At 39.7% G+C, this 13,996-nt stretch overlaps 1 protein-coding gene and 1 pseudogene across 1 annotated transcript in view; both read right to left on the bottom strand.

The window, feature by feature from the left end:
- Positions 1–4,042: 4,042 nt before the first annotated feature.
- On the bottom strand, positions 4,043–7,458 carry LOC132516200 (cullin-4B-like; annotated as a pseudogene).
- Positions 7,459–11,249: 3,791 nt separating this feature from the next.
- Positions 11,250–13,996, bottom strand: part of LOC132515552 (putative selection and upkeep of intraepithelial T-cells protein 1 homolog) — a 36,397-nt gene continuing 33,650 nt past the window's right edge. Inside the window, 1 exon segment of the mRNA XM_060141937.1 lies at positions 11,250–11,407. Coding sequence (XP_059997920.1) covers positions 11,250–11,407 — 158 coding nt within the window.

Raw genomic sequence — 13,996 nt, 5'->3', positions numbered from 1 at the left:
ATTAATATAAGTTTCATTATTTTATAAATCATGAATATAAATCTCCCACACATACAAGATATAATTTCAGTGATTGTTAGCCCATATGTGTATGTTTATGGGTGGGTGAGATACATTCAAATTACTGTATCTGGAAGGAACCTAGGTCTTTAAACAATTTTGGGAAGCTGGCTTACCATTCTTGATATGCTTGCCTTTGGCCTTTCATCTTGTTTAAGAAAACTTTAAAGATAAATATTGAATTAGTATAAATATTATGTATAATATATTTGTATTATAAAGAATAACAATAAACTGAACAACCATGTAACTGCAACCCATTTAAGAAAAAAAGACATGTAAATTAAACGAGGTAAAAGAAGACCAAAGTTGGTTTCCAAGGCTGGTGGGACAGCTTCATAAAGTTAAGGAACCAAGCTTCTACTTTACTTGCTGCTCCATCTTCAGCCTCTTCCACTTCAAGGTCCGAGTTCTATCTGAGGTACAGCCATAGGATGGCCTTCAGTCTGGCTCTAAGGAGGAAGGGAAGATGTGCCTCCTGAATTTAGGGATTGAAGAAAATTCTTTACAGTTCTGTTTATATCGCATTTACCAGAAGTCAGTCCTATAGTCTCACCTGGCTGCAAGGAATCTGAAAATTGTAATCTTTGAGTTGTCCAAGTTACTCCATAAACACTGGATATTCTTTTGAAGTAAGGAAGAAAGACAGAATTGTCTCTGTTAAGAGACAACTAGCAATTTGTATGGCAAGGAGTAATTAATATATTTTAGATATTGAGCCTTTTGAGCTCTTGTTGTTCTAAATGTCTTCTTCTTTATCAGGGCTTATCATTTTACTTTATAATGTCTTTAGATATAAACACTATTAAATTTAATGGAGTTGAATTTAACATTTGCCATTGACATTTTATTCACAGGAATAAAAGGAATTTGTTCATATTTCAAGTTCATGAAAAGTTTGCTGTTATAAAATGGTCTAATATTTGCATAGCTTTGGCTTTCACAAAGGATTAATCTTTGTTAATTTGATCCATTCGGGACACATTTGTGTGTGGTGTGAAGTGGAGATTCTAAGGCTCTGCTTTTCCTGTGAAGTTGTTTCAGTACCATTCACAGAACAGTAATTCTTTCTTCATTGATTTGCAATCCTAGTCCTATCATGAATCAGGTTTCCATATGTTTGGGTATGATATTGGGATCTCCATTTTGTTGATTTATCTATTTGTCTATATCAACACTAACTTCACAATTCTTTCAATTAGAGTAGCTTTATAATTAAGTCTTGATATAATTTAATTTAGGCTTTCTTACATTATTTTTCTTCAGAAGAAGAATCTTTGCTCTTTTTGGCCCATTACTGTTCTACGTATGTTTTAGTCATCCTTTTAAGATTCATAATATAAAACAAAACAAAACAACAAAAAAATAAAGTCAAAATTTTGACTGAAAGAGCATTGACTCTACAGAATATTTTGAATAGACTTGACTTTTTAATTAAAAAAAATTAAGTATATTCAGAAAATATGATATTTGTATTAAAAACTCAAAAGAACATATGGCTAAATTATTATGAATTATAAGCAATTTAAACAAATTGATTAATAAAAAGTCAGTTATTAACATTATGTTTGTGAAATTGTTTGCTGGATGTTGATATTATTTGGGCTTGTATTTTTTTTGTTGTTGTTTGTTTGTTTTTTAAATAAAAGTTTTATTGGAGAAAAAAGAACCACCATGTACACAAGGAAAAGAGCACAAAAATTCAACTGATACAGAACTGAAAGTCACAATTATCCAATGTTGTTTGTGATTACTTTTCAATTTCTTAAACAGCTCCCCTCAATTTGTTTAATAGTCTCACCAATTTTTTCAGCTGAAATAGCATTAAGTTTTCAAAAACTTAAGAGCCTCAGGGAAGGGACCAGCTTTCAAGATAACAAAGGTGACACCAAGAGTCTCCTAATAGTACCAGTTCTACCTAAAAATTCCTTAAGAGTAATTATCGAGTCTGGTGGAACAGTCTACGTATCTCACAGACCATCAGGGATGAGTTAGAACATTGACTTAGATGGTCCAGTATGGAGAGAGGGCAAACAAAATGGCTGCATTTCCTTGTCAGATAAGTTCATGTAAGGAAACCAGGGAGGCGCTAAGAAAATACAGGCAATGGCTGCTCAAAAATAGTTAGGAAGGCATTCTAAATACCACATATTGTTGGACAATAGTGTGTAAGTTGATGCAGTTATAAAGAAAACAGGCAACTTCTTAAAAAAATAGCTGGTTACAGTTCTTTGATAACTCAAGAAAACAATCAATAGCAAACACAAGAGCCAAAAGTCTCAGTTGAGGGTTAGGACCGAGGTATTCTTCCTAATGGTTCCAAATAGTCAAGGAATTACACTGTTGCAAAAAGCATTAAAGCAGTTCTGATTTTTTAAAAAATTAAAACAGGGCTTCCCTGGTGGCGCAGTGGTTGGGAGTCTGCCTGCCAATGCAGGGGATACGGGTTCGTGCCCTGATCCGTGCATGTGCCGAGCGGCTGGGCCCGTGAGCCATGGCCGTTGGGCCTGCGCGTCCGGAGCCTGCGCTCTGCAACGGGAGAGGCCACAGCAGTGAGAGGCCCGCGTACCGCAAAAAATAAAAAATTAAAACAAAATTTCTGCTTCTCCTCCAAGATCAATTCCCTTCAAAGCTTCATGGAAAAACAAACAAGGAAGCAAAACAAAACCCCAAAACAAAAGACCACTGATGGTAAAAGAGAAGACTTCTACTCACATTATCAATTTGAAAAACAGTACTTTTGCTATTTTCTATGTATGAAAAATCCCAGGACATTCCCCTGAAAAGTAGGTGTCCAGTGGCTATGAGAACTCTTTATCTTCAAGCAAGTTTGAAAGGAATAATATCAGCATAATACAGAATTTGGAATTCCCAACTAGAGGGTGTGTGGGGGAAATGAGGAAGGAACTAGTTCTATCTAGGGCTTTAGGAAGTTAAAATAAGGATGATAGGAAATGCTTATATGCCAACAAAAAGGAGAGTTGAGGTGCTTCCAAAAAAAAACTTTGGTAGGGAAAATAGGAATGCTAAATCCCAGGAAGCCTGTAAGAATCTACAATTGGTCCAAGTTAAAGACAAAACTGTCCAAACAACATTAACGTCTAAAGGAAGTTGAAAACTAGTTTATGAATTTTTACTCTTGTAAAAAGTTACAAAACACGTGGGTTTTGTTCTCTTTTGTGATGTTCATATTATATTCATTTTTAATATGAAGAAAGAGTTGGATTTTTCTCTCCTACCATGTTCTTCTAGTACAACTGACCAGCAATTTTCTATTTCAGCTATTTTTATAAGTACCTGTTAATCAGCACAGTAAACTCAGGGCTGAATCATATACATACATCCCATGGGAACATTTTAGGTTGTGTGTATACAAGACCACGTAAGCAACTGTCCCTCTGCTTGAAAACTTGTTTCCAAATAAAGTTTTTAAAAACATCCCTTTCAGTGTAACAGAACATTACTTAGTAAAATATCAATAGCTATGACAACTTATTTTTCTCTTCAAGGGAAATCACAAAACAGGTGAACAACCAAGTCCAGGGTGGTTTTTCTATTTATAAATACATCCAGTACTCTGTACAGTAAATAAAGTTTGCATGCAGTTTAAGTATCTTTAAATGACATTTTAAGCAAATAAACCTTTTGCTTCATAATTAATGGTACATAAGAACATCCCTCCTCTTTTTTAAATAGCCATAGGGACCTCTTCCCCAGTTCCAAATAGTAATCATGAAGACCAGGTACTTTCTTAAGAGTTTTCTGCACATCATACTAAATAACATGCAAAGAGTTCAACAACATTCTTCTTAAAGGTAAGTATTACTCTTTAAATGGGCATGTTAACCACTGAAAAGTCACTCAACTATTTCCATTACACTGCTTCATTTGGTCATTGGTAGTATAAAAGAAGTCAAATAATAACAGGTTACTCTATCCACTGGCTACTGCTTATGACACCAAATGCTCCAAGGCCAACATTTTATGCAACATAATTGTACTGATTTGGATTTTCTTTATCTCTTTCCATGTAGTCCCAGTCAATTAAGGATTCCCAGCAATCCCACTACTGGGCATATACCCTGAGAAAACCAAAATTCAAAAAGAGTCATGTACCAAAATGTTCATTGCAGCTCTATTTACAATAGCCCGGAGATGGAAACAACCTAAGTGCCCATCATCGGATGAATGGATAAAGAAGATGTGGCACATATATACAATGGAATATTACTCAGCCATAAAAAGAAACGAAATTGAGCTATTTGTAATGAGGTGGATAGACCTAGAGTCTGTCATACAGAGTGAAGTAAGTCAGAAAGAAAAAGACAAATACCGTATGCTAACACATATATATGGAATTTAAGAAAAAAATGTCATGAAGAACCTAGGGGTAAGGCAGGAATAAAGACGCAGACCTCCTAGAGAAGGATTCTATTCTCTTCTTAAGATCAGCAGGCTTTACTGGAAATTTCAACTGGTTGTACACTTCTGAAACAAGAAGATTGTGGCTGTCTTTCTTATCTTCATAATTTGAACAATTGCAGCATCAATTTGATACTGTCTTGAAATACTCTTTCTGTAGTGCTTGCTTGTTCCTCAACCATTTCTTTCATCTGAATTTGATTGATCTTTATCCTGAAATGTTTGTGCTTGAAATCATCATTACAAATGAACTTGTCACCATCTCCTATAGCTTTACCCTTTGGATTTTTCATCAGAATTCTAGGTTTGCCACAGGCCAATGACTGCAGTGTTCTCCTTAACTCTCCAGCCTCTATTCCCGTAGCCTGCTTGATCTCTTCTAAACTGAACTCCTCTCCCTCATTAAACATTAGCAGCACCAGTGTTTGAAAAAGAGAGAACTGGAGTTCCTTTTTACCCTCTTTAAATTCTGCCTTTAGCACACAGTGTCCTAGGGTTGCCTGCCACTGAAGTTTCCCGCCACTATGTTTGCCTGGGTTAAAGGTCTTGAAAATCTCCTGAAATTTTACCATCTCTGGTGGTAAATGAACTTCCATAGGCACATACGTTGGCCAATAACCCACCATCAGGATATTCACAGTTAATTCGCTATTCCCAGGTACATTCTGGTTCTGCATATACTGTTTGAATTGAATCACGATGTCTTTAGAAAGTTCCATGTCTTTAAACGTTCCTTCAAGTTTGCTGGTGAAAGAAGCTCCACATTCATGTTTGCGTTTGGACAGCATTGATTTTTCAGCATCCACAGATGCACTCTTCCCAGCAGGCGCTTGGCTCAATCTTTCTTATAGAAGGGCCTCAAAAACGTCCTTGCCACAGATGAATCTAAATATAATCGTAGGGGCTGCCCTGGTGGCGCAGTGGTTGAGAGTCCGCCTGCCAATGCAGGGGACACGGGTTCGTGCCCCGGTCCGGGAGGATCCCACATGCCGCGGAGTGGCTGGGTCCGTGAGCCATGGCCGCTGAGCCTGCGCGTCCGGAGCCTGTGCTCTGCAACGGGAGAGGCCACAACAGTGAGAGGCCCGCGTACCGCAAAATAAATAAATAAATAAAATAAATAAATATAATCATAATCTTATCCAACATTTTCTCAAGTTCTTCATCTGTAGCTTCTTTGTTGCCTGCGAGAAGCTTTGAATCTGCATACTTAGATGTAAGTTCAGCAGGTTTGTTTGGTCTTTTGTTAATGAATGTTTCAAATGCTTCTTTCATGGCATTGAAACGTTTTTCATTCTTCAGGAAACAGATATCAATTATATGGTCAACCTTATCTTTAAAAGCCAGCAATTCTTGAACCATGGTTTTATCCTTTTCAGGATTAATTACAACAGTGCTACCAAATGCCTTAATGTATTCAATCCATTGCTGCAAGAGAACCTGAATGCCACCTCGAACTTTACTGAAGAGCTAATACAGGTGAGATAAATCTTGAATTCGGTTTTCATCAAGGAGTTTATTTAAATCTTTCTGAAGAATCGCTGTTAAGTGTTCACCTAGAAGTTGTTTTTCCACAGTAGCAATTAATGACTTTTGGGTGGTCTGATCTAAGTAAGTAATAAGTCTGTCTGCTTCTTTTTCTAGACGTTTGTTTACATGATGAAGATATTCAGGAACCTCTCTTTCCTGCATTAATTTTTGGCCTTCAGCTGCGTAGAGTCGGTTAGTTTCTTCCAAAAATCGTTGTTCAAAAGAATCCTGATAAATTTGCAAATCAGAGAGCATGCTTAAAAGGCTTTGGAGTAAACTTCTATCAATTGCTTCACTATTCCTTTCCCAAATGGAGGGTTATTGAATTTTTTTTTTTTTTTTTTTTTTTGCGGTACACGGGCCTCCCACTGCTGTGGCCTCTCCCGTTGCGGAGCACAGGCTCCGGACGCGCAGGCTCAGCGGCCATGGCTCACGGGCCCAGCCGCTCCGCGGCATGAGGGATCCTCCCGGACCAGGGCACGAACCCATGTCCCCTGCATCGGCAGGCGGACCCCCAACCACTGCGCCACCAGGGAAGCCCGGTAGCATTGAATTTTGAAGAACGTAAGTCCTATCCAGAAACAAAAAACTGCTACTGATCATGATCATTTGTCGGCAATGGTTTTGCCAACATCTATCGATCTTCTTTAGAAAAAGAACTCTATCCAGTGAATCCTCTCTGAACTGATGAATTGGTGCTTTCATGTGATCTTCACAAATCTGTCTCAGCTGTTTGCACAAGTTTGCAGAAATCTTGTAAGAACAGAGATTTTCCACAGCCTGATAGAGTTCTTCTAAATTGTTCTTAATCGAAGTACTATCCTGGATTAGCTTCCACTGCTTTTTTCAGTTTCTGCCATGTTTCATCCATGTAGCTTTCTGGTAATGTAGGCTTATCTTTAAAGTTCTTGATCACTGACTTCTTAGCAGAGCCAGGCTTGCTGTTAGCAAAGCTAGAGACGGTGGTAGAAGATTTGGCTAGGCCGTTTGCGTGATGCACCGAAGCCACAGAAGAGATTAATATGCCTTATTTTTAAGCTGCTGCTGCTGAGATGTTGCAGCAGTTGGTGAAGGTGAAGAGGAGGAGGAGGATTCCTCAGCCATCTTCGCATCAAACCCTACACACCCCAGGGTGTCTTCAAAACGCAGCTTCTTCTGTATCCATACGTGGCTGGGAGCGGCCACTGAAACCCCCAGGCAGGAGAAGGACGGGCTTAAAGGGGATGCCGAATCCCTGGGTTGTAAAGGAGTGGAAGAGAAGGGAGAGGTGGAATCAAAGTCTTCTCTGTCGTTACTACTGTTACTGCCGCTACTGCTGCTCTTTAACTTTCTCTTCTTGACAGAGGTGGGTGGAGTGGTGCTGGTATTACCATCAGTGGCAGATCTGACCTCCTGAGCAGCAGCAGCAGCAGCTGAGGGATTGGGGGAAGAAAAACCTGTTGGAAACATGAAAACAGCGGGGTCAACAGGCAGACAGCATCAAAAACCTACGTTTATATGCCTGCATGCGTGTAGGAGAGAAGGTGGCAATGCTAGAGGGGGAAGGGAAGAAAGAAAGGAGAAACACAGAGGACGAGAAGGAAAGTGAAGGGGGTGCTCCACCGGGGGAATGGGAGGGTTTGGGAAGGAGGATAGGCTGACACCAGGAGTGAGCAGAACAAGAGGGAGAGCGGATGAGGAGACAGATAAACGGCCGTGCCATCCCCCTCCCCTGCTTTTCCCTCTCTCTCCCCACTTTCTGCAGGAGTAACTCAGTAAGTCTGTAAGGCTGCAGCTCTTCCTCCTTTTCTCCCTCTTGGCTTGTATGTTTAGGCTTATTGTATTGTTCCAGTCTAGTTATTACCAATAATGTTATCTGGAAATTTATTCTATATGTCTTTTGTGCATTTGTGCATACATTTCTATTGATTATGTTCCTAAAGTAGAATTGCTGGATCATAGGCTATGTTTATTTTCAACTCTAGTAGAAGATGCTAAAGTGCCTTCAAATATCATCCCACCACTGTACTCTCACCAGCCATGAACATGAGAAATGTCCTGTACACTGCATTACACCACATTACACCACAGCCTCATCAAAACTTGGTATTGTCAGCCTTTTTTATGGTACCCATTCTAGTGAGTGTGATATTGCATTGTGGTTTTAATATGCATTTTCCTGATTCTTAACGAGGGTCTCTACCTTTTCTTATCTTTACTGCTATTTGGGTATTTTCTATGCTGAGATTGTTCAGGTCCTTTAACTATTTTTCTTTCAGCATATCTACCTTAAAAATAATTTTTATAATTAAAATTTTGATATGAGCCCTTAATCAGTTGATGTTTTGCAGATATCTACCCCTACTCTTTGACACTGCTTTCATCTATCACACTCTTTCCAATTCCACTTATTTTTTAAATAGATATATTAAATCACTGCAAGAGACACCTTACCTGTAACTTTTCTCTCCTTTAATACATTATTTTATATTCTTGTATTATAAAACACGCATCTCAAAACAGATTTACACAGCTTGTATTTTGCATTTATGCACTCCGTTTTCCAGCAGGTAAAATCTAGCATTTTATTTATTGACATATTTGGGATTCTTCATGAACCAGATGTTGCTTAACTGTTGAGTATATGAAACCAAATACATGTTCCTAATTCCAGCATGCTAATGTGTAACTCCATACTTAAGCAGTGTTTTTTTTTTCTCTCTCTTTAGGATCCCTAGAAAAAAGAGCCCATGTCCAAATTATTACTAAATGTTTATTGGAGTAGGGTGGCAATTTAGGCAGCAAGAGTGAGGGGGGAAATTAGGAAATAAAGCAAGAAAGGACAGGCATTTATCTTCTTACTTGTTCTAATTTCTTGTATCTGACTGATCCAAGTTTATCTGACAGGCAGTTAACACACCATTCTGTTTGATACTTTTTACACACCGTTCTACCTGATTTTTTTTACACAGGCCCTCTGGGCAACTGCTGGGGAATCTAGATCCCACCTCCCTGATGTGGCATTTCCTGTGAATGTAGAAGTAGTGGGTGGAGCCAGAAGGTCCATGGATCCAGGCAGGTCAGACCCTGCCAATAACAGTGGGATTATGAATGTTTTGCTAGAGCTGGCTTGTCGCCCAGAGGAGAGGGCACACAAGTGTTCCCATTAAGAAATGAGGTCACCTCAGAGGCAGTAGCCAGGTCTCTGAACTGAGCAAGAGGCTTAAGCCAGGATGCAGATGAGGCCAAGTGCGTGTGGCATATGCATACCTGGTTCTGTACACCTTTTATGCTCTCGTCTACCACAGATGCCCTTCACAATAGTAATCTAATGAAGACAATGAGCCGCAGTAAAGGCACAGGAAGGAAAGAGGAAAAGACGTAATATCAGTGTGTCCGACACCTGTGGTTTGACTAAATCATTTAGTTGCACATCAAAGGGAATTCTCTCAAAAGACAGGATTTCAAAATTCTCTGTTTTTTTTTTCTGAGTTACCATGATTCTTTCTGCCTGATCCCACAATTGCTATTTCATTTTCCAGGTGTGATGGAGCCGGCATTTTCTTACGTATCTGGATACTCAGTGGACATTCTCCTCTTACAGATGATAGTAATCACCTCAGGTAGGGATATCTACTTCTTTTTCATAGTGTGTCACATCTATAAAGAAAAATAGTGAAGGTAAATGACAGTGAAGAAAATGAGGAGGCTTTTCCACTGCTGTTCCTCAGAGTCTACCCTTTCTGTTCTAGTTCTGAGGATAGAAATTAGTGTTAAAACAACCTATGATTATAAAATGTTATTTCAGTTTCTGTGTCTTTCTGAGCCCCAGCTCCATGCTGCAACGCTGTGCCAAGGAGAAGAGACAGACACCTGGCTAACATCTACTCTCGGGAGACTCAAGTTCTCACTGACAAGTCATAATGAATAGATCCCTTATATTTAAGAACAAACCACGATCATTTATGTGATGATATGAATTATAAGTTTAGTAGGACCTCAGATAAAGGAGACGTTGGCGTGAGCTGGAGCTGTCCACAAATTTCTCTTAGAGCAATAGGCCTTAAGTCTAATAATTTGGATACCTTACAGTGAAAAGGATAAACCCTCTTGACAGAGACAGGAATGAATCTGGCATAATCAAAAAGAGGAAAAACTAAGATTATGGGAGGAGCTTGTTATGGTTACCTATAGCTTCACAGAAAATTATCCCCCCAATTAGTGATTTAAAGCAACCATTTTATTATATCTCACATCATGTTGGGCAGGAATTCTGGCCAGTGCTCAGCTGCGTGACTCTTCTGTTCCACGTGACATAGACTGAGGTCTCTTGGTATATTCAGCTAGTGGGTGGAGTGTTCCAAAGGGCTCAAGGTGGCTTCATTCACATGTCTAGCCCTTTGGTGGAGCAGGCTGGAAGGTTGGGATCCCCTGGGATAGTCAAGTGACATGTTAACCCATGGCCTTTCTGTCATGATGGTCTCAGGGTTGTCAGACTTTGTATATGGCTGCCGACGGCTTCCAGAAAGAATGGTACAAGAACAACAACAGCAACAAATGAGACCAGCTCATTTCTTAAGACAGACCCAGAAACTATTGCAGGTTGTCTTCTGCCATATTCTATTGAGCAAAGCAACATCAGAGCACAGTTTTAAGAGGAGGGGACATAGGCACTTTCTCTTCATGGATGGAGCATCAAAATATTTGTGGCCATTTTTAACTCACCAAAAACTGATACTGAAAAAAGCAGCTGGTGTATCTGATAAGTAAAGGCTGTTGTTCAGCAATAGTGGTCCACCTCCCACCTCTCAATATTGGGGACTATCCACATTCCTTTGTTAAATATTTACAGAGTGCCTACCACGTTCAGGCAATGCTTTATGCACTGGGGATAATAAAGAGAATTTTAAAAAAAGATAGAGACTCTGTTGTGTGGCTTACATATTAGCTGGTTATGAGAGAAAATAAAGACAGGAATTAAAAATATCAGGTAATAATATGTGCTACTGAAGATATGATTAGGGGAAATGGGAAGTGGATGGTGACAAAATTTTTCTCTAAGGAGTTGACATTTAAGCTGGAACCTGAGAGGTAAGAAGGAGACAGTGATGGGAGGGTCTGAGAGAAGAGCACTGCTGTCAGAGCGAAGATATCTCTGAGAGCAAAGTTCTGAAGTCAGAAAGGACTTGGCATCAAGAATCAGGGAGAAGGCCAATGTGTCCAGAGCAGAGGGACCTAGGTGAAGCCTTCTCCTGTGGCCGTCAGAATAAATCCGCTCTCGGGCTTCTTCCGCAGAGCACTTCACTGTGAGCAGCTCCAGGAGCCACCAGGTGGTCCTGGTGGGCGAAAGTGCTGAGCTCAGCTGCCAGCTGTCCCTGCCACAGTGTGGTTTCATGAGCACTCTTCCCATCTGGTTTACCTGTACAAGGATGGGGAAGAACTCTGGAAAAAGCACTACAGCTATATGAATCGCACAGTGCTTCTGAAGAACACCCTGGGAGAGGGCAAAGTGACCCTCAGGATCCACCATCAGTGTTCTTGATGGGGGGCAGTACCACTCTTTCTTTAAAGACGGTGACACCTATGAGGAGGCCACCATGGATCTGAGGGTAGCAGGGAAGGACAGAAAAGAGTCATTTCCACATTTCCTTGGCAATGCTACCCTGGACCACTTCCTGATATAGTTTGCATGTTTATATATGTGCATAATATACATAAACATACACATGTAGGGACCTCCCTTGTGGTCCAGTGGCTAAGACTCCATGCTCCCAATGCATGGGCCCCAAGTTCGATCCCTGGTCAGGGAACTAGCTCCCACACGCTGCAACTAAGAGTTCACATGCCGCAACTAAGAGAGCTCGCATGCCACAACTAAGACTCAGTGCAGCCAAATAAATAAATAAATATTTTAAAAGATACACATGTACATATATAAAAGTATTATATACATCAATATATAAATATTTATATATCCATATCTTCTTTTTAAATGCTAATATGGTATATACTTTGCTTTGCAACTTACTTTTTTTTTTAACATAATTGTGTAAACAGGAAGAAACTTCATATCAGTGTATGAATTTTTCCTATTCCTTCTATGGTTGCAAAGTTTTCCATTGTTTGGATGATGCAGAATTATTTTACACATATCCTACTTTTTTTTTTTTCAGGTCATCACCACTTTATTTTATTATTTATTTTTTAACATCTTTATTGGGGTATAATTGCTTTACAATGGTGTGTTAGTTTCTGCTTTATAACAAAGTGAATCAGCTATACATATACATATGTCCCCATAACGCTTCCCTCTTGCATCACACTCCCTCCCACCCTCCTTATCCCACCCCTCTAGGTGGTCACAAAGTACCGAGATGATCTCCCTTTGCTATGTGGCTGCTTCCCACTAGCTCTCGATTTTATATTTGGTAGTGTATATATGTCCATGCCACTCTCTCACTTTGTCCCAGCTTACCTTTCCCCGTCCCCATGTCCTCAAGGCCATTCTCTAGTAGGTCTGTGTCTTTATTCCCGTCCTGCCTCTAGGTTCTTCAGAACCATGTCTTTTTTTTTTAGATTCCATATATATGTGTTAGCATACAGTATTTGTTTTTCTCTTTCTGACTTACTTCACTCTGTATGACAGTCTCTATGTCCATCCACCTCACTACAAATAACTCAATTTCGTTTCTTTTTATGGCTGAGTAATATTCCATTGTATGTATGTGCCACATCTTCTTTATCCATTCATCTGTCGATGGACACTTAGGTTGCTTCCATGATCTGGCTATTGGAAATAGAGCTGCAATGAACATTGTGGTACATGACTCTTTTTGAATTAGGATTTCTCAGGGTATATGCCCAGTAGTGGGATTGCTGGGTCGTATGGTAGTTCTATTCTTAGTTTTTTAAGGAAACTCCATACTGCTCTCCATAGTGCTGTATCAATTTACATTCCCACCAACAGTGCAAGAGGGTTCCCTTTTCTCCACACCCTCTCCAGCATTTATTGTTTGTAGAATTTTTGATGATGGCCATTCTGACTGGTGTGAGATGATATCTCATTGTAGTTTTGATTTACATTTCTCTAACGATGAGTGATGTTGAGCATTCTTTCATGTGTTTGTTGGCAATCTGTATATCTTCTTTGGAGAAATGTCGATTTTTTTTGGATTGTGTTTTTTGTTTTTTTGATATTGAGCTGCATGAGCTGCTTGTAAATTTTGGAAATTAATCCTTTGTCAGTTGCTTCATTTACAAATATTTTCTCCCCTTCTGAGGTTGTCTTTTCGTCTTGTTTATGGTTTCCTTTGCTATGCAAAAGTTTTTAAGTTTCATTAGGTCCCATTTGTTTATTTTTGTTTTTATTTCCATTTCTCTAGGAGGTGGGTCAAAAGGGATCTTGCTGTGATTTATGTCATAGAGTGTTCTGCCTATGTTTTCCTCTAAGAGTTTTATAGTGTCTGGCCTTACATTTAGGTCTTTAATCCATTTTGAGTTTATTTTTGTGTATGGTGTTAGGGAGTGTTCTAATTTCTTTCTTTTACATGTACCTGTCCAGTTTTCCCAGCACCACTTATTGAAGAGGCTGTCTTTTCTTTTTTGTCTTTTGCTTGTGGTATGCGGGCCTCTCACTGTTGTGGCCTCTCCTGTTGTGGAGCACAGGCTCTGGATGCACAGGCTCAGTGGCCATGGCTCACAGGCCCAGGTGCTCCGTGGCATGTGGGATCTTCCTGGACCAGGGCACAAACCCGTGTCCCATGCATCAGCTGGGAGACTCTCAACCACTGTGCCACCAGGGAAGCCTCCTGTCTTTTCTCCACTGTATATTCTTGCCTCCTGTATCAAAGATAAGGTGACCATATGTGCGTGGGTTTATCTCTGGGCTTTCTATCCTGTTCCATTGACCTACATTTCTGTTTTTGTGCCAGTATCATACTGTCTTGATTACTGTAGCTTTGTAGTATAGTCTGAAGTCAGGGAGACTGATTCCGCCGTCTCCATTTTT

The sequence above is a fragment of the Lagenorhynchus albirostris genome, chromosome 2 (assembly GCF_949774975.1).
Source record: "Lagenorhynchus albirostris chromosome 2, mLagAlb1.1, whole genome shotgun sequence".
NCBI lineage: Eukaryota > Metazoa > Chordata > Mammalia > Artiodactyla > Delphinidae > Lagenorhynchus > Lagenorhynchus albirostris.
Note: the sequence above shows the minus strand (reverse complement) of the source record. Positions and strands in the feature narration are given on the sequence as shown.